This window comes from Galdieria sulphuraria (genome assembly GCF_000341285.1).
Source record: "Galdieria sulphuraria unplaced genomic scaffold scaf_55, whole genome shotgun sequence".
Lineage (NCBI taxonomy): Eukaryota > Rhodophyta > Bangiophyceae > Galdieriales > Galdieriaceae > Galdieria > Galdieria sulphuraria.
This window is the reverse complement of record NW_005178420.1, coordinates 54704-70254: the sequence shown is the minus strand read 5'-3', so window position 1 is coordinate 70254 and position 15551 is coordinate 54704. Positions and strand designations below refer to the sequence as shown.

General features: G+C 38.7%; 10 protein-coding genes across 10 annotated transcripts in view; 4 read left to right on the top strand and 6 right to left on the bottom strand.

The window, feature by feature from the left end:
* Positions 1-994, bottom strand: part of Gasu_54420 (uncharacterized protein) — a 2341-nt gene extending 1347 nt beyond the window's left edge. The window contains exons 1-3 of the mRNA XM_005703454.1: positions 892-994; positions 710-838; positions 1-663 (exon numbers count right to left, since the gene is read on the bottom strand). The exon at positions 1-663 is cut by the window's left edge and continues 26 nt beyond it. Of these exons, the coding sequence (XP_005703511.1) occupies positions 1-663; positions 710-838; positions 892-970 (871 nt within the window). The 5' untranslated portion in view covers positions 971-994. The remainder of the gene's footprint in view (positions 664-709; positions 839-891) is intronic.
* A 276-nt stretch (positions 995-1270) lies between these two features.
* On the bottom strand, positions 1271-2374 carry Gasu_54410 (20S proteasome subunit alpha 1). The gene is made up of 4 exons (XM_005703453.1): positions 2200-2374; positions 2051-2138; positions 1845-2000; positions 1271-1792 (listed from the first exon to the last, which is right to left on the bottom strand). The coding sequence occupies exons 1-4, from the start codon at positions 2362-2364 to the stop codon at positions 1458-1460; spliced, it is 744 nt and encodes a 247-aa protein (XP_005703510.1). The 5' UTR covers positions 2365-2374; the 3' UTR covers positions 1271-1457.
* Positions 2375-2384: 10 nt separating this feature from the next.
* On the top strand, positions 2385-3452 carry Gasu_54400 (translation initiation factor eIF-2 alpha subunit). The gene is made up of 2 exons (XM_005703452.1): positions 2385-3191; positions 3236-3452. Exons 1-2 carry the CDS (start codon positions 2394-2396, stop codon positions 3371-3373), a joined length of 936 nt encoding a protein of 311 aa, XP_005703509.1. The 5' UTR covers positions 2385-2393; the 3' UTR covers positions 3374-3452.
* Positions 3453-3644: 192 nt separating this feature from the next.
* Gasu_54390 (acid phosphatase) lies at positions 3645-4867 on the top strand. The gene is made up of 2 exons (XM_005703451.1): positions 3645-4026; positions 4081-4867. The coding sequence occupies exons 1-2, from the start codon at positions 3700-3702 to the stop codon at positions 4810-4812; spliced, it is 1059 nt and encodes a 352-aa protein (XP_005703508.1). The 5' UTR covers positions 3645-3699; the 3' UTR covers positions 4813-4867.
* Positions 4868-4893: 26 nt separating this feature from the next.
* On the bottom strand, positions 4894-5674 carry Gasu_54380 (zinc finger (C3HC4-type RING finger) family protein). Its single transcript, XM_005703450.1, has one exon. It carries the CDS (start codon positions 5654-5656, stop codon positions 4934-4936), a length of 723 nt encoding a protein of 240 aa, XP_005703507.1. The 5' UTR covers positions 5657-5674; the 3' UTR covers positions 4894-4933.
* Positions 5675-5863: 189 nt separating this feature from the next.
* Gasu_54370 (putative N6-adenine-specific methylase) lies at positions 5864-7384 on the bottom strand. Its single transcript, XM_005703449.1, has 6 exons — positions 7060-7384; positions 6913-7008; positions 6737-6862; positions 6609-6692; positions 6393-6558; positions 5864-6342 (listed from the first exon to the last, which is right to left on the bottom strand). Exons 1-6 carry the CDS (start codon positions 7351-7353, stop codon positions 6119-6121), a joined length of 990 nt encoding a protein of 329 aa, XP_005703506.1. The 5' UTR covers positions 7354-7384; the 3' UTR covers positions 5864-6118.
* An 848-nt stretch (positions 7385-8232) lies between these two features.
* On the bottom strand, positions 8233-9124 carry Gasu_54360 (uncharacterized protein). The gene has a single exon (XM_005703448.1). The coding sequence runs from the start codon at positions 9097-9099 to the stop codon at positions 8890-8892; it is 210 nt and encodes a 69-aa protein (XP_005703505.1). The 5' UTR covers positions 9100-9124; the 3' UTR covers positions 8233-8889.
* Positions 9125-9754: 630 nt separating this feature from the next.
* Positions 9755-11244, top strand: Gasu_54350 (RNA lariat debranching enzyme). Its single transcript, XM_005703447.1, has 2 exons — positions 9755-10436; positions 10484-11244. The coding sequence occupies exons 1-2, from the start codon at positions 9778-9780 to the stop codon at positions 11046-11048; spliced, it is 1224 nt and encodes a 407-aa protein (XP_005703504.1). The 5' UTR covers positions 9755-9777; the 3' UTR covers positions 11049-11244.
* Positions 11245-11263: 19 nt separating this feature from the next.
* Gasu_54340 (4-aminobutyrate transaminase) lies at positions 11264-13234 on the bottom strand. Its single transcript, XM_005703446.1, has 6 exons — positions 13032-13234; positions 12700-12984; positions 12462-12647; positions 12152-12410; positions 11924-12099; positions 11264-11878 (listed from the first exon to the last, which is right to left on the bottom strand). Exons 1-6 carry the CDS (start codon positions 13182-13184, stop codon positions 11489-11491), a joined length of 1449 nt encoding a protein of 482 aa, XP_005703503.1. The 5' UTR covers positions 13185-13234; the 3' UTR covers positions 11264-11488.
* A 400-nt stretch (positions 13235-13634) lies between these two features.
* Gasu_54330 (RNA polymerase primary sigma factor) lies at positions 13635-15549 on the top strand. Its single transcript, XM_005703445.1, has 3 exons — positions 13635-14184; positions 14241-14716; positions 14771-15549. The coding sequence occupies exons 1-3, from the start codon at positions 13656-13658 to the stop codon at positions 15398-15400; spliced, it is 1635 nt and encodes a 544-aa protein (XP_005703502.1). The 5' UTR covers positions 13635-13655; the 3' UTR covers positions 15401-15549.
* The last annotated feature ends 2 nt before the right edge of the window (positions 15550-15551 follow it).

Here is a 15551-nt window from a genome sequence, read left to right as displayed (position 1 = left end):
AACCTATTCCAGTAGGTGATGGTGGTGGTGGAGGAGGAGGAGGAGGAGGTTGCAGTGACAAGTTTGTTGCTTGTATCTCTTCATTCTTCGAAGTGGTGTTAGAAACCTCCATTATTTCGCCACTTGAGAAATGCCTCATTGTGTGTCTTTCATCAATGCCTAGAAAATGTATGTGAATAAAATATACACTGTCGGAACAAATGGATCTCTTGCCTCTTCTATCCTCCAATTCTCTGTTATCGACTGATGGATACGTCTCTCTTTCATTCAGATTCGTTTCCTTATTTCCTTCAACATGTGTTGGTCCAGAAACAACTTGACTTCGAATCTTAGCTGTCAGGCTCGAAATGATTGCTTGTTTTTCCAAAAGCTCCGACCTCAGATTTGAATTTTCCGAAACAAGTTGTTCTTTGTCTAGCTTACACGAACAAGTGAGTGAACTTTCACTCCACGTAGAAACATCTGAAGAAACGCGACGCTGCGAAGCCTTCTCTGCCTCTCGTTGAGCATAACAAGCCTCCGCCAACTGTTGTTCCAAACTCCGGATGCGCTGTTTGCAAAAGACGTTTTGTTCCTTCAACTTCTCTATTTCAAGTTCTAGTTTTTCTTGCGAGCAACGGCTTTCTTTTAACTGTTGATTTTCTTGTTCCAATTGGCGTAAAACTTGAAACTGTTCATACCGTCCTCCTTGACATTAAAAACAACTTACCACTTCGAAGAACCAGATTTTCTCTATGACTCTCTTGAATGAGACTTAAAATTTTCTGTTTTTCATCAATGGCTATGTTCTCTGATCTTAAGAAAGATGATTCCAAAGTAGCGTGCTCTTGAGGAACGCCTAACCACTTCTCTTTCAGCGAAAACCCCAATAACCGAATATATTTCACCTACTTGAATCAAAAGATTCTTCTTGTTCATTATGATTGTATGACTTTTCTTCCGAGTTGGAGGGGAATATTCGACGTAGCATGTCAAAGTGCAATTCAAAATAAACTCATCTCGAAATAGTTTTTGCATTTTTCTCCAGGAATGATTATTGAAGGAAGAGCCATTCATGAAGACGGAAAGCCTTTGTTCATAATGTATTGGCTGACTTGCACTACAGTGTTGGAATATTCTAGAATAAATGTTCTCTCTTCAAACTATTCGTCACACTTGGATTATATATATATATATATGGATAGATACTTGTCATGGTTGTTATGGATAACCACTTATGAAAGACAAAAGAAATAGAGTTGAGTTGCGACATCGACTTGAGTCTAAAATATTTACAAAGATCTGCTTTATAAGAACGACAACACTTCGTGCAAAAGTCTCATGAAAAGCAGTATATCCATTTATTGCAAAACTGGTGTACCTGAAACAAATAAACTCTAAAAATATCACATAAACCACAGCACTCTCGACAGTCTTCTCATCAAAGAAACTCCGGCAATAACAAGTCTTTCACCAATTCAATCCTTTTCTGTCATTGCTGTGAGTTGCTGCTCGACTTCTTCATCAGTCAGAATACGAAAACGTGGATTGTCCTTGGATACTACAGCAACTTCCACATCAGATGGCTTAAGATCAGCAGCTACCACACTTTGAAGAGTTGCTAGAGCAAGTTGAACTGTTTCTTCATATGAAAGTTTCTTTTCTTCTTCTTTCAACTTTTTTTCCAAATAGTTTATAGCCTCTTGCTCTTTAGCTCCTGCTGCACAACCTCTATAGCCAATATAATAACCTGCAGGGTCACATTTGTACAACTGCGGGCCTCTCTCGTCATCCATACCAATAAAAATAAGAGCTACAAGTGATAGTAGGCCAAGAGAAAATCAAATGAATATGCAAAAACTTACAAACTCCCAAGGGTCTCATATATGCATGTTGCGTATAGACTTGATTGATATCGGCCAATCTTTTCGCTATTTGATCCACAGGAATTTCATATCCAAACTTGAACTTGAAATCGGCTGCTTCAGACCTTGTTCTTTGCAACTGTGCTCTCGCGTCCGCTGTAACAAATAAATATTATTTACGAAGAGCACCAAAATCAAGCACTTACTAGCAAGTCCAGTAAAAATACAACCGTGGTGATCAGAAACCCTGAAAACATTCGTAACTGACTTGGGGTCAATTAGTTTATCTGGAACCTAATCAAAAAAACCGTCCGTGTCGACTCGTGAGTTTTCAACAAAAATCAAAGTTTCTTACCTTCTTCTGAGTCACACCACAAACAGAATCTACACCTTTTACAGCAACTGTTGTAATTCCTACTGATTTCACTGCTTTGAAAGCATATTCCACTTGATATAGTCGTCCCTCTGGAGAAAATATTGTTATATGGCGATCATAACCCGCACTACTTCCTCGACTCATTGGGAACCAATAATTTGTTGAGAAATAAAATGGTCCAGTTGGAATGTCGCATGTATGAAAACACGTATCCTGAACCCGAGGATGTAGTCATGGTCCAAGTAAAAGATATTCAGGAGATGGGTGCGTATGTCCAACTTCTCGAGTACAACAATATCCACGGAATGATCATGTTATCTGAACTTTCCCGCCGAAGAATTCGCTCAGTGAACAAACTTTTACGAGTGGGACGTCAGGAAGTTTGTCTCGTAGTACGTGTGGATAAAGAAAAGGGTTATATTGATTTGAGCAAACGCAGAGTAACACCCGAAGACCTTCAAAGGATGGAAGAAAAATGGAACAAAAGTAGGGCAGTTCATTCTATTATGAGACATGTTGCAGAAACAGTGGAAGTTGATTTAGAAGACTTGTATCAACGTTGGGGTTGGCCTCTATATCGACGTTTCGGTCACGCTTATGATGGTTTTCGCCAAATATTGGTAGATCCCTCCATTTCGAACGACTTGGAAATAACTGAGAAAGAAAAAGAAGAGTTGATGAAGAATATACAACGTAAACTAACACCAACTGTAATGAGGTTTCGAGCGGATATAGAAGTGTATTGTTTCCGCTTTGAAGGTATCGATGCTGTTAAGGAAGCTCTGTTACTTGGTGAAAGTGAAGGAACGGATGAAAGCCCAGTTAAAGTTAAACTAGTAAAGCCACCTCTTTATGTCGTAACTACCAATTGTCTAGATAAGACGCAAGGTATCGATATTTTGCAAAGAGCAGTGGAAAAGATAAAGACAAAGATTCTGGAGAAGAATGGCAAATTTACTATGAAAGAAGAAGTAAGTGAAGCTGTCCTTTTAACTACGACTGAAATTCTGTCCAGCCACGAGCTATTAGTGATAGAGATGATAGGCTCTTGTCTCGATTGATGGACGAGTTGGAAGAAAGAAATCGTGAAGTTAGTGGAGATGAAGAAAGTGAAGAAGAAATAATAATAGAAGAAGAAGTAGAAGAAGAATAATAAAACTTGATCGTATTAGATGGGCTTAAACAAATTCTTTGATTCCAACGAAAAATGAAATGAAGTTATTTTGGCTTGTAGTTTTCCATATGAAACGTATGTGACGATTCTTTCAAAAGTTAAATGGTATACAACAAAATATACAGCTGTTTGGCAAGATGGAAGAATATGATATTATTCCGTAGTAAAATTCGCTACGGAAAGAATCCAAAGACAAAAGATACTGTGAGGATGCGAAGAATATTCGAATATTCCCATACCACCTGTCCCAAAGATTTTGTTCATTTGATTGTTGAAAAGAAGAGCTGATTTCCGTAAATTGTTTTATGATGATGACTCGTTCAAATAATTATATCGTTGTTTGCGTAACTCTACTTCTCCAACTCAGTGTCGTGATTTGTGTGAGTTCAAGCAATGTTACAACCAATTCCTCGTCACTTCCATTCTTTGACCATGTTATCATAATCATGATGGAAAACACAGGAAGAGCCAATATTACAGAGCACTCCAGCGAAATGCCTTTCATTAATGAACTGATCAAAACAAAGATGTACGCTTCTCATTATCATGGCTATACCAATCCAAGTCTTCCAAACTATATAGCAATCACTGCAGGTTCCAACTATTGGTCATTTTCAGATGATCCCAACCAGGTATGCGTACTACCACTTTTAAGGAAAGCTTATATCTGACTCTTTGAATATCAGACTTTTCCTCATACCAATATAGCTGACCTTCTTGAGAACAAAGGTATGACTTGGAAAAACTATGCCCAACATATCCCATCAGTAGGTTTCCTCGGAAATTTCTATCCTAGCAATTCTTCGACCGCGTTATACGTCAAAAAGCATACTCCATTTGCACTGTATCCCCAAATTACAGAGAATGCAACTCGTGTCCGGAACATAGTCCCATATAGCCATCTCATGACAGATCTGGAAAGCGGAACTTTACCCAACTATTCCTTTATTACCCCAGATGTTTGCCAAGATATGCACGGACAAAGTGGAAACCTCTGTCCTTACTCCAACTTGACATTACTGTGGACTCAAGGTGATAAGTTTGTAGAAGATTGCGTCACAAACATAACCTCCTCCAAAATATGGCAATCTACCAACTCTGTTATCTTCCTCACATGGGACCAGTCAGACTATGACAATAATAAGTCTACTGACGGATGGGAATATGTAACTGCAGGGCCAGATAGCCCTGTCTTGAAAAAGGGAACTAAATTACTTCCTGCCGGAGGTGTCTATGGCGGTGGACCAGTTCCACTGATTGTTATGTGGAGTGAGCAACCAAACAGAACCATGGTCTCCACCACAAAGAGTAATCATTTGAACACACTCAAGACTATTCTTGAGGCATGGGATTTACCACTTCTTGGATACACTTCTGACGAACAACAAGTCCAGAGTTTTAAAGAGTTTTTCCAATGACCTAGTGTTTTGTTCAATTTCTTTGTGTGGCGTTAGTAAAACATGTCCTGATGAGTGAAAACTCAAACGTATGTTCGTGTCTTCGTGTACTTAAAGTTCAATGAGACATTCCATTCGCGCACTACATAACGTGAATCGCTTCCATGGATGTCTGTTCTGAACTGCTACCCATTTGTTCTACTGCATTATTTGTAACAGTTTCTGATTTCTGTTCCCGTTGAAAACAAACGACATTACAAAGGGGACAACGGTTCGCTGAAAGGAGCCAATGAGTAACACATTGAGCATGGAAACCATGTTGACAACGCAAAATACGAACCAAACAAGGGGGATCCATCTCTTCTAAACAAATGGCACAAATAGGCTCTCGAAAATAGCAACTACCGTTCCTTTCAGATAATGCCATTTTCCAGTTTTCGTTGGTCCTATAACCCGAAGCTCTTACTTCAGAAGAAGTTGCTTCCTGTTGTGGTATGCTGCTCGTCAACACTTCTTCACCTTGACTATCTAGGTTGGTAACTGCTGCGTCCCTTCCCTTCTTTTCTGCTTCTTCCTTCCACCAACTGTCTTCTGGCAATTCATCGTCCTCGAAACAGGGTTTTATCTTTTTATCTTGTCCATAATATTCAAACAAAGGACAATACTGGGTTATTTCCTCCAAAGTGAGACCCTTTTGTCTACCCAAACTCTGGATACTCAAACGGGGTCTCCTTACAACCCGCCTTTGCCAACGTCTAATTTCTCCCCTATGACGGAATATGACTGCTAAAACTACAATGAAACTTGCTAAAACAAGAACCACCACGAATATTGCTATCAAGGCTGACTCTGGTAAGCCTTTCATAATACCGTTTCCCAGAAGAATGTCCCCAACTACAAAAGCATTCCATCTAGAAAATGTGTCCTGTTGACTCTATTGGTAATTTTGGCTTGTCCAAAGATTGTGTTCGCCAATCAAAAGGATTTTTTGATTTTGGGAGTCTCTCATTGGTTTTTTGAAATATATCAATGCAATCAGCCCCCAGCAAGTATTCGGACTGTGAGTTACGCTTTAAACTTTGTCATTGTTAGGGCAAAGAAATAGCAACTATCTGACAAACGGAAAGGATAAGGAGGAGAATAACTTTACTTTTTGTATTTTTGATGAATATATTCTGCTTTGTATTTCATTCCTTCATAGAATAGAACGTGTACTATACCAAACTAGCATACAACGAAGAGATAGGCGAATAGACCAGTGTTAGAAAGCTACCGTCTTCTATTTATGAGTACTTGCACTGTATGCTATATGTACATTCTATCTTTATTAATTATCATCTGACGAAGTTTCGTTCGATTCCCTTGCCTCTTCTGCTATTCGAACAGCATCTGCACGTTTATTTAATTTGGTGCCTTTCTTGGCTTCAAATTCTTCAGGACGTGCATCTAAAGGGGGCTCTGGATCAACTCCATAGAGTCCCAGAACTGTACGACCATAACGACGATTCCGCAAACCTACCAACCGTTCCATAATAACAGGAGGCATTACGCCTATGAAATATGTAAAATTACTTGAAAGAAAGAAAGATATAACCATTTACCAAGCTCAATGGGATACTCGACAACTACCACCGAACCAGGACCAATCAAGCTTGACGTAGCTATGGTACTCATCAGAGTATTATAATCTATCTCTTCATATGGGGGTGTCAAAGTGACAAGTTCAAACGTTCCTTTCACTTGAAACCGTCCAGGATTATCCACAAACTAAGAAACCCTCATTCGTGTGAACTTTTTTACTTTTCTCAACAACTTACGTCTTCGTATGTCGAACAAAATGCGTCGCCCCTATCTGAAAACCGACATCTTTCCAAATTCTCTCTCACTGTTGCACAACAGTCCTACGCAACGTCATTAAGCGCCTACAAAAGTATGAAAGACTTACCGGGCTAGAGTCCACAAAGACAGCCTTACCCACATTCTGCGACAAGGCTTCTATGCCAACTGCTCCTGTACCAGCAAAAATGTCCAGTATTCTGTATTCTGGTCTCAACAACTTCATATCTGTCAACTACACAATGACAACTTGAACAATTGCTCAACTACAATTCCTACACTTACCATACAAAATAAAGCAGACCTGACTTTGGACATCATAGGTCTTATATAAACTGGAGGGTTTAAGAGTCTTCTACCTTTGACACTACCTGCGTTTACCTTTTCGAACACTCAACAAAATGTCTCTTTGCTGAAGTCTGCGAAACCTACGTAAAGTCTAGGTGGAGGTAAATCCATTCTTATCCTCTTTCCCTGAGAATATATCGTTTTCTTCACTGGAAACATGATCTTTCGACTAGCGTGAACCTTTCGTGGCAGGCTGAGATCACATGCTTTCACACTCTTGAAATCGGCAGTCTCTGTAGACTCTTTTCTTGCAATAGTTCCCTGTGTAGAAGAAAAATTTCTTTTCTGTTTGATTTGTAAGAGTTTTTCTATTTTGTTTCTGGGTGTCCTATTCAGACACCTCCAGAAACGAGGTGCGAGCGCTGACCATGCAAGCATAATCTTTCAATATCGAAACGCATTCAATCTTCCGCGGATTTTATCACTTTCCTCGTCAGAAGGTTTTCAAGGTGTAAGAAACTACTCGAAAAAAGCTGTTGTAAAGCAATGTCAAAATCTCTACAGTTTCTCTTAAACCAAAGAGAATTTGTCTTTTGACAAAGTCAAGAAAACTGTGTTGTTGCGACGTCTCTAAAAGATGAGCTCTAGCTAATTGCCAAGTTGTGGAAAAACTTGTCACGAGTTTCATTGAAAAAGTGTGCATTTATTATCGACAAGAGTCACTCAAAAACAAGAGTGTAAAATATACAAAGTGCAACGGAACGTCCCTGACTCTGGACTGGAAAATTCGATGATTGCCGGATATGCCAATCATTTCTCACTTTGAATTTCTGCCAGATGGGATGAAATCCAGTCACATCAGATCCCAAAGTGCCTATAAATAGCGAACTTTGTATCCCTCCTTTTCCTCACCATTTGTTACAACTTCGTTTGTCTACTTGTTTTAAGCCTCAAACACTCAAAACAAATGCCAAAGGAAGGAAAGAAAGACGCCCCAAAGAAGGATGCAGCAACAAAACCAGCAGGAGATACAACAAAGCCTTCCGAGAAGTCAGGTCCTGAATCCAAGTTGAAAGGAACGGGTGCTAAGAAGCAGTAAAGAAAGGAATACTTTCCGGTAAGAAGATTGACTCGGCTTATATAGCATACATATATACTTACAATAGACTTGAAAGTTCTTTATCGGTATTTGTTTGTTTCATGTCTTGAATTCATATATCATTTGTGTTATTGTTGAGTAGTGCTTGTCGTGGAGAGTTATCTTGAAATAAACGAGTATATAGTTTGAACTACTACGTTGTTATCATATCTACAGGAATTCTTTAGAATTGTTATATTGAAAAATCTTCAGAATTTTGTATTAATGAGCAAGTCCTGACGTATAAGGGCAAACACATGTTAAAAGCAATACTCGAGGTTATTCACCATGACAGAATGTTAGAAAAACTTGGTTTCTTGAATGGATCAAGGAAGCTGGCATCGAGGAAAATAACGAAAAACAGTTGTGTGGCTGACATTTAACAATAAGTTGTGTCGCAAGCCTTTAAAAATGTGAGACTTTACAGTTGGTTTCTCGAGCAGTTCCATCATACAAAATAGCTTCTGATATGCTGTTCGAAGGAAAATGAAAATAAACGTGAATATAGAAGCATAGTGGCTGTAGCAGAGTCGACTATGACTAAGACTCAGGATTCAAACAGTACTAAGACTCTAAAATGATGCATCCAACTCCAAAGAAAAACTCATGATGAATAATAAAAAGAGAAACGCAAAGAATGAAACTCTCAGTGTCATATTTGTATTCTAGAAATGACAATAAAGTGTCACCAACGCAAAACTGGTCTTTCCCATAGCTCCCTCGTTTACCTTCAACCCTTCTTAACCACACAGAAAGGATATGGTAGCAATTGCAGTCATTTCACTCATTATCGATCTCGATAGAACCTGACATGCTAAACTTGAGATAAAGTATGGCTAACCAATACGACTCAAATTCAGAAAAAACTCAGAACGAAACCAATAATTATATTTCGAAGATAATAAACACTGGAAGAATCTTCCTTTCCTGAAGCATTCAACGATTTCAAGCTTCCAGAGCAAGCAAAAATACAATTGTTCCTTTGGTTTTAACAAAGGAAAAATAGTCCAACCATACACAAATATTTTCACAAAACTACAAAACATGAATCAGAAAAATTTGCGCCATTTTCACGAAAGATGATTGGAGGATCGATAGTTACCCAGAAGATTCCATCCCAAACAGATCAAATAGAAAATTGGGAAAGTTTCATAGGAAACTCCAGAGTAGAATTTCGGACAGATGAGCTGAAATGTGATTGAATTGACACGAAAACGGTCTATAAATAGCTTGATCGTTTTCACCATTCCATCCATAATTGTTTGTTACATTTTCGACAGTTTTCCTCATCGCACGTTTGTATTCTCTCAAACTAGTATCATAATGCCAAAGGAAGGAAAGAAAGGAGCTTCAAAGAAGGAAGCCACGAGTAAACCTGCAGCAGCAGAAGCTACAAAACCAACTGAGAAGTCTGGTCCTGAAGCCAAGTTGAAAGGAACTGGTGCTAAGAAGCAATAAGCAGAGAAAATGTTGTTATTCATTGTAAGTACTGGTGTTAGTCAACTGGTTTGTACTAATCGCAAGTAGAGCTGTCGCAATAAGGAAACTATGGATTGTTGAAACCTGTGTTGTTTTCCTTTGTGATTTCACTTTTTTGAAGGATAGTTGCAAATAAAATTTTAAATATAGCAATCAAGACCTACATTATCTTTCCAACATTGTTATTATCCTTTAAAAAGAAATGCGATTTTAAATTATACTTGTGTGAAATATCAGTTTTCTATATGAACGTTTTTGTTGCTGGTTGCATCCATGGGAAGTTATCACTTCTTTATGAGACAGTAGAGTGCTATGAAAGGGAACATTCCGTTTCTATTGACTTGATACTTTGTTGTGGGGACTTTCAAGCTGTTCGAAACTGGCAAGACCTTAGTTGTGTTTGTTGCCCTGCTAAGTACCGCCAACTCAACGATTTTTACCAATACTATCGAGGGGAACTAACAGCACCAAAACTCACAGTCTTTGTTGGTGGCAACCACGAAGCATCGAACTACCTTCAGGAGCTTCCCCTAGGTGGATGGGTTGCTCCTAACATTTTTTACTTGGGTGTAGCTGGAGTATTAAGAATCGGCAAGTTAAGAATAGGAGGACTGAGTGGGATTTTTAAAGAACAAGATTTTCGAAAGGAGCATTTTGAAAGACCACCGTACACAGAGAGTTTGTTGCATTCTGTGTATCATGTTAGAGAAGTAGACATATATCGTCTGTCGTTGCTTATCCACAAACTGGATATCTTTATCAGTCATGATTGGCCAGAAGGAGTGACGGAGTATGGAAATAAGGAATCATTGTTAAAGAGGAAGCCGTTCTTTAGGAAAGACTTGGAAGAAGGAAAGCTCGGAAATTTAGGGACCAAAAACCTCCTCTTCCTTCTCCAACCAAGGTAAGCATATCCATCATTGTCGATAAATCTATTGAGACATTTTTAAGATATTGGTTTTCGGCCCACATGCACTGTTATTTTGAAGCGATTGTGAAGATAAACGAAGAGTCTCCATGTGAATTTTATGCATTGGATAAATGTCTTCGTCGCAGACCGTTTTACAAAATAATCAGATTTCCCGATATAGTTCAGGATGAGCTTGAAGTGCGAATGGATGAAGAATGGGTACAAATCCTGTTAGAGACGGCATTCGTTCGCCAGAGTCCTTGGAATCTTTTACAAGCGGAAAACTGGAAGAAGATACACGATATTCGTCAAAATCGAAGTTTCACAAAGCAGTCGCACCTTAAGTTTCATAGGTTTTGCCCCACCAGCAAATCGTTATCATGTGGAGAGGAGAAGATGGAATGGCAAAGAACTCATATTGCACTTCCTGCGTGTCTTCCATTGAATCCTCAAACTCAGTATTTACGGGATCAACTCAATGTTCCAATAACAGCCCCAATATTTTGCAACTGTGCCTCGTGGGTGATTGAACTTAATGCTTCGAACTCTGAAATGACTGGACGAGATCCTAACGAAATTCAACTCTCAGAAGATGATGCGTTTTAGAGTAGTAACAAATGACATTATTTTTCTGGCAACATAACAAAACGTTTCTCGTTCTTATTGTTTTTGAAGCTTTGTAGAGGTCAATGTATTGTTCTATATTTGTATTTTGTTTCCTTAGCAGCTGACTAGACCGTGATGACAATACTTTCAGTTTATCCATTTAGGAAAGTAATCGAATGAACATGTCAGTCCTTTTTCATTCTGCAAATAGAAGGGAACTTAAACGAGATCCGAACTTCTACTACAATGAAGGGGTGACATTGAATATTGTAGCAAGAATTTTTGGAGTATCTTGAATTTGATGACTTTTTCTATAATATAAGGGAAATTCTTTGACAATATATAGGAGAATAAGCAAACGCTATAGTATTTCAAATGAGTTTGTGAAATACAGCGCATACAGAAATGATTCATCGTTTTGACTATACAAATATACGAATTTAATGAATTGGAAGGCTTTCCTTCTGACTAGAATGCGCCTTGAGATTCTTTAGAACCAGTTCAAGAGTTTCAATCAAAATGTTGGCATCTTGTTGCTTGAATATCAAAGGTGGTCTTAGCCGAATAGTAACTTCACCACAACCTCCCATTTGGACACCTTTCTGACGCATTTCGAATAAAAGTTGGTCTCGAGTGGCCGCATTGGGCATATCAAATGCTAAAAAGGTTCCACTTCCTCTAACGTTGGCCACAAGAAATGGAGTCTCACGAGATATCCTTTCAAGTTCCATCTTTACAAAATTTCCAGTATCAGAAACACGTGTCAAAAGATTTTCCTTTTCGATCACATTTGCAATCACATGAAGTTGCAACATGCGAAGAGGGTCGCCCTAACAAGATTCAATTTTTCATTTCCATGTAGATAACTTCATTACCATCCATGTGTTATATATTCTGTATGCTTGAGCTGGTCTGAATTCACTTTTCAAAAAGAAACCGGAAACTTGCATTTTCTTGGCAAAAGTAACCATATCTGGTGGAGTATCCAACTGCCAATATTCATGAGCCCAAAATTTTCCAGTCCCTCCACATCCAGTTTGTACTTCATCAACTATACAACAGTCTATTAATATGGTAAAAAACGACCAAGTATAAAGAGCAACCTATGAATGCTATGCCATTACTTGTGGCAATTCTTCGCAATTGTTGATAAAAATATGGAGTTGCAGCATGATCACCTCCTTCTGCCAAAATTGGTTCAACGATAATTCCTGCCACGGGTATTGGATGTGCACGAATCAAATCTTCCACACGCGTCAAACAGCGATCTTCTTCTTCACGATTTTCACGTTCATGTTCATGCAAAGGATAAGAAAGATGAGGAAAAGGACATACTGGCCAAGGGAACGCTGGAATATCCACCTATGTGTGACAAGCGAGTTTAAATGACTTGAGATGGTCAAATCTTCCTACTTTATGTATGGGTTTTGACCTCGTGGCTGATAAACAACCCATTGTTCTTCCATGAAAACTCCTTTCAAAGGAAAGGATGCTCTTTTGTGGGCTTCCAGGAGCCTCATTTTGCATACAACTCATCAACTCCTTAGTTGTTGGCTCCGAGCCGTGTCGTTCTCGTGCTCTTTTCCATATAAATGCTGCCTAAACAAATTTTTGAAGCTGCTTTCTCAACTGATTATTTCATATAGCTAACCTTGAAGGCATTTTCGTTGGCTGATGAACCACAGCCACAAGTTGTCAGAACCTCCGAAAGTCCTTTTGGCGCAACTCTCATTAAAGTTTCTCTCAATTCCTTGGGCCACTCTACTGGTGGTTGTACACCTAGAGCGTGTCTTTGTAAGAGAAACGGTAGCCACTCGGGTTTGGAAGCTGCCTCAGCCAATGCAGGATGATTGTAACCCAAAGGCAAAGAAGCGATATGACCAAAAACGTCCAATATTACATTTCCATCGGCATCAACTGCATAAGTTCCTTGACTCTAGACGAACTTGTATTCACCAAACTTGAGAGATCACTTCTCATTACCTTGGCTGTGTCCATAAAAAAGTTTATGGTCCTTGTTTCTTGCAGCATATCCATCTCCTTCAAAAGTTCTCTTGACCTCGGTCCAGGTATTTCTGTACGTATCGCAGGCTTTTCATATCGTGGAAAAGCTAACTTAGAAAAGACTCTTTTCATGGTCAACCAATCAATCTATCTATCTCATTCACAATCATTCCACCCTATTCCTTGTGTTTGGTCCATAGTCGGTTAGTTGGTGCTTCATATTTCTACTACCTAACTATTATCTTTGTTCATTCTTTGTTGAATGAAAAGCATTCCCAAATGTCAAATTATATATATAAACAATAAAAACATCTTAAAGATGTGCTTCATTGTGCCTCGTGCAAACATTTTTTTAGAATAACGTTGTGTGATGATTGGCTATTATTGGCCCTGATGAATGATTGCCGTCCAACATTCTCTTTCTTCTCATTTTGGCAGTCTTGTTGTTCTGCGATGCAACAAAAGAGACTTGCTTTTCTTTCTTGTAATTCGGTTGGTCGTCCCAGTAGACACACTCGTTTTTTGGTTTTTAGATACTTGTCCAAACCTCTAACTTTTTTCAATTTGTACCATCAAAGAAACTTTTTTCGATCCTCGCTTGACATGAGGCTGTTCCAAGCAAACGGTGCTCAACTGAAGGAACTCACGACCCACGAAATAGACTGTTTATCGTTTGACTCGAAAAAAAGCAACGAAAAGGTTGTTCAAGTGTCTCTGAATTCGGGAACAGTTCCTTCTGGTGATTACGCAAGAAGAGGTAAAAGAACAGTGAGAAAGAGAAATAACGTGAAGAAAGTTGAACGCAGTGGAGAAAAGTTGCCAGTTGATGTTGTAAGTAATGAGTTATCACAGAGTGTCGCAAATTCGACTCTAGTTCAAGAGCGTATTGCACAAGTTCCCGACGAAGATAGTGTAATAGAGCCTGGCGCAGAAGAGTTGAAGAGAATCGAACGGGAATTTTGTCTTGAAAAGATGTTTACTTCAAAAGGAAGAAATACGGAAAGTTTGAAGCACCATGGAACTGTTTCTGGTTTTCAGAAAAGTAGGGAGAACGGAGTCGTGGACTTGAAGAGAGTTGAACAAGATAGGAAGGAAGTGAAAAAAAGAAACAATATTGATTCTTTTTCGCAAGGTTAGTCAAACGTAGCATTTTTGCCTTGTACTTGAGGCGTATTTGATGGATAATAGGGTCGAAGGATATTGTCGGTAGTGACAAGTTAAATGAAGCTCAGTCACCATGGAGAGGTTCCAAAAGCTTCCAAAAATCAGTTTCGCCATCTTCATTTATAAGTAATTGTCATGTGATTCCCAAGCTGAGTTTTGAAGAAGAAGTTGATATTTGTAATCAAATACAACTATTAAGGACTTGGGAAAGAGAGCGTGACCGTGTTAGTGAGTTACTTGGTAGGAATCCTACTTTAGCTGAATGGGCGGAAGCTGTTGGATTTTCCGATTCAGTTGAGTTTGCGAGAAAGATAAAAGGCTTGAGAGAATCCAAGGACAAGATTATCCATTCCAATTTGCGTCTTGTTTATTACATTGCTCGGTTCTATTCAAAGTATGGTCTTTCTCTTCAAGATTTGATGCAAGAAGGAAGCATTGGTCTCATTAAAGCTGCAGAACGTTTTGATTCGTCAAAGGGATTTCGCTTTGGTAGTTATGCAGTGAGTGTCTTCTGTGTTTCGTGTTTTTTTTAATTGAATTGCTGAGTTATATAGATTTGGTGGATCAAATATGCGATGACCCGAGCTTTAACTGAACAGACACGACATTGGAGAATTCCTGCGTATTTTTACGAATTTATGTCAACAATTCGTCGTACTGATAGCAAATTGACTGCAGAGTTGGGAAGAGAACCAACTCAAGAAGAAGTGTTTAAAGAAAGTGGTCTTACTATTGAACAGTTTCAGACTGCCAATAGATGTCTTCTTCATTCTTTATCTTTGGATTCTCCTTTATCCTATGAATATGGTGATAAGCGTACTACATTGGGTGATACGGTTGCTGGAGATGTTTTACATCCTGAAGATGAATTAGAGAATAATATGTTGCGCAGAGATTTGGAAAAGATTTTAGAGGTAACTTTAACTCCAAGAGAACGAGATGTGATTAGAATGCGGTTTGGCTTAGATGATGGAGCTTGTAAGACGTTGGATGAGATAAGCAGTATTTTTTGTGTGACACGAGAACGGATAAGACATTTGGAGCTGAGTGCTTTAAGAAAACTGAGGCATCCTTATCGTTGTATTCTTTTGAAAGACTATGTTTCTGTGAAGAACAAAGGCCTCGCAGACTTCTTTTCTAGAAACATCTCCGAAGAAGGCTTAGATAACACAGAGTATTCCTGATAGTATTTTTCCTTTTGTTTTGGAGTTAACTTTTGGAGGATGACTTATTTTAGTCTTGTCTTTCTTAGATGTGAATATATAGATATGTACAACGATATATATATATATATATATATATATATTGCGAAGGATCGTTAAGTTTTGCAAAAGT

What these genes read in the sequence shown, in the direction of transcription:
- Gasu_54410 (XM_005703453.1), bottom strand. Translation starts at nt 2,364, where the DNA reads ATGAGTCGAGGAAGTAGTGCGGGTTATGATCGCCATATAACAATATTT. An exon ending in GTGGTGTGACTCAGAAGAAG is followed by an intron (nt 2,139 to 2,199) that starts GTAAGAAACTTT and finishes TTTTTTGATTAG; the next exon opens with GTTCCAGATAAACTAATTGA. An exon ending in TATTTTTACTGGACTTGCTA is followed by an intron (nt 2,001 to 2,050) that starts GTAAGTGCTTGA and finishes TATTTGTTACAG; the next exon opens with CGGACGCGAGAGCACAGTTG.
- Gasu_54400 (XM_005703452.1), top strand. Translation starts at nt 2,394, where the DNA reads ATGGTCCAGTTGGAATGTCGCATGTATGAAAACACGTATCCTGAACCC. An exon ending in AATTTACTATGAAAGAAGAA is followed by an intron (nt 3,192 to 3,235) that starts GTAAGTGAAGCT and finishes AATTCTGTCCAG; the next exon opens with CCACGAGCTATTAGTGATAG.
- Gasu_54390 (XM_005703451.1), top strand. Translation starts at nt 3,700, where the DNA reads ATGATGATGACTCGTTCAAATAATTATATCGTTGTTTGCGTAACTCTA. An exon ending in TTTCAGATGATCCCAACCAG is followed by an intron (nt 4,027 to 4,080) that starts GTATGCGTACTA and finishes TTTGAATATCAG; the next exon opens with ACTTTTCCTCATACCAATAT.
- Gasu_54380 (XM_005703450.1), bottom strand. Translation starts at nt 5,656, where the DNA reads ATGAAAGGCTTACCAGAGTCAGCCTTGATAGCAATATTCGTGGTGGTT.
- Gasu_54370 (XM_005703449.1), bottom strand. Translation starts at nt 7,353, where the DNA reads ATGCTTGCATGGTCAGCGCTCGCACCTCGTTTCTGGAGGTGTCTGAAT. An exon ending in TCTTTGTGGACTCTAGCCCG is followed by an intron (nt 6,693 to 6,736) that starts GTAAGTCTTTCA and finishes GACGTTGCGTAG; the next exon opens with GACTGTTGTGCAACAGTGAG. An exon ending in CGAGTATCCCATTGAGCTTG is followed by an intron (nt 6,343 to 6,392) that starts GTAAATGGTTAT and finishes CATATTTCATAG; the next exon opens with GCGTAATGCCTCCTGTTATT.
- Gasu_54360 (XM_005703448.1), bottom strand. Translation starts at nt 9,099, where the DNA reads ATGTTTTGTAGTTTTGTGAAAATATTTGTGTATGGTTGGACTATTTTT.
- Gasu_54350 (XM_005703447.1), top strand. Translation starts at nt 9,778, where the DNA reads ATGAACGTTTTTGTTGCTGGTTGCATCCATGGGAAGTTATCACTTCTT. An exon ending in CTCTTCCTTCTCCAACCAAG is followed by an intron (nt 10,437 to 10,483) that starts GTAAGCATATCC and finishes GACATTTTTAAG; the next exon opens with ATATTGGTTTTCGGCCCACA.
- Gasu_54340 (XM_005703446.1), bottom strand. Translation starts at nt 13,184, where the DNA reads ATGAAAAGAGTCTTTTCTAAGTTAGCTTTTCCACGATATGAAAAGCCT. An exon ending in CCAACGAAAATGCCTTCAAG is followed by an intron (nt 12,648 to 12,699) that starts GTTAGCTATATG and finishes AAATTTGTTTAG; the next exon opens with GCAGCATTTATATGGAAAAG. An exon ending in GGTCAAAACCCATACATAAA is followed by an intron (nt 12,411 to 12,461) that starts GTAGGAAGATTT and finishes TGTCACACATAG; the next exon opens with GTGGATATTCCAGCGTTCCC.
- Gasu_54330 (XM_005703445.1), top strand. Translation starts at nt 13,656, where the DNA reads ATGAGGCTGTTCCAAGCAAACGGTGCTCAACTGAAGGAACTCACGACC. An exon ending in TATTGATTCTTTTTCGCAAG is followed by an intron (nt 14,185 to 14,240) that starts GTTAGTCAAACG and finishes GATGGATAATAG; the next exon opens with GGTCGAAGGATATTGTCGGT. An exon ending in TTCGCTTTGGTAGTTATGCA is followed by an intron (nt 14,717 to 14,770) that starts GTGAGTGTCTTC and finishes TGAGTTATATAG; the next exon opens with ATTTGGTGGATCAAATATGC.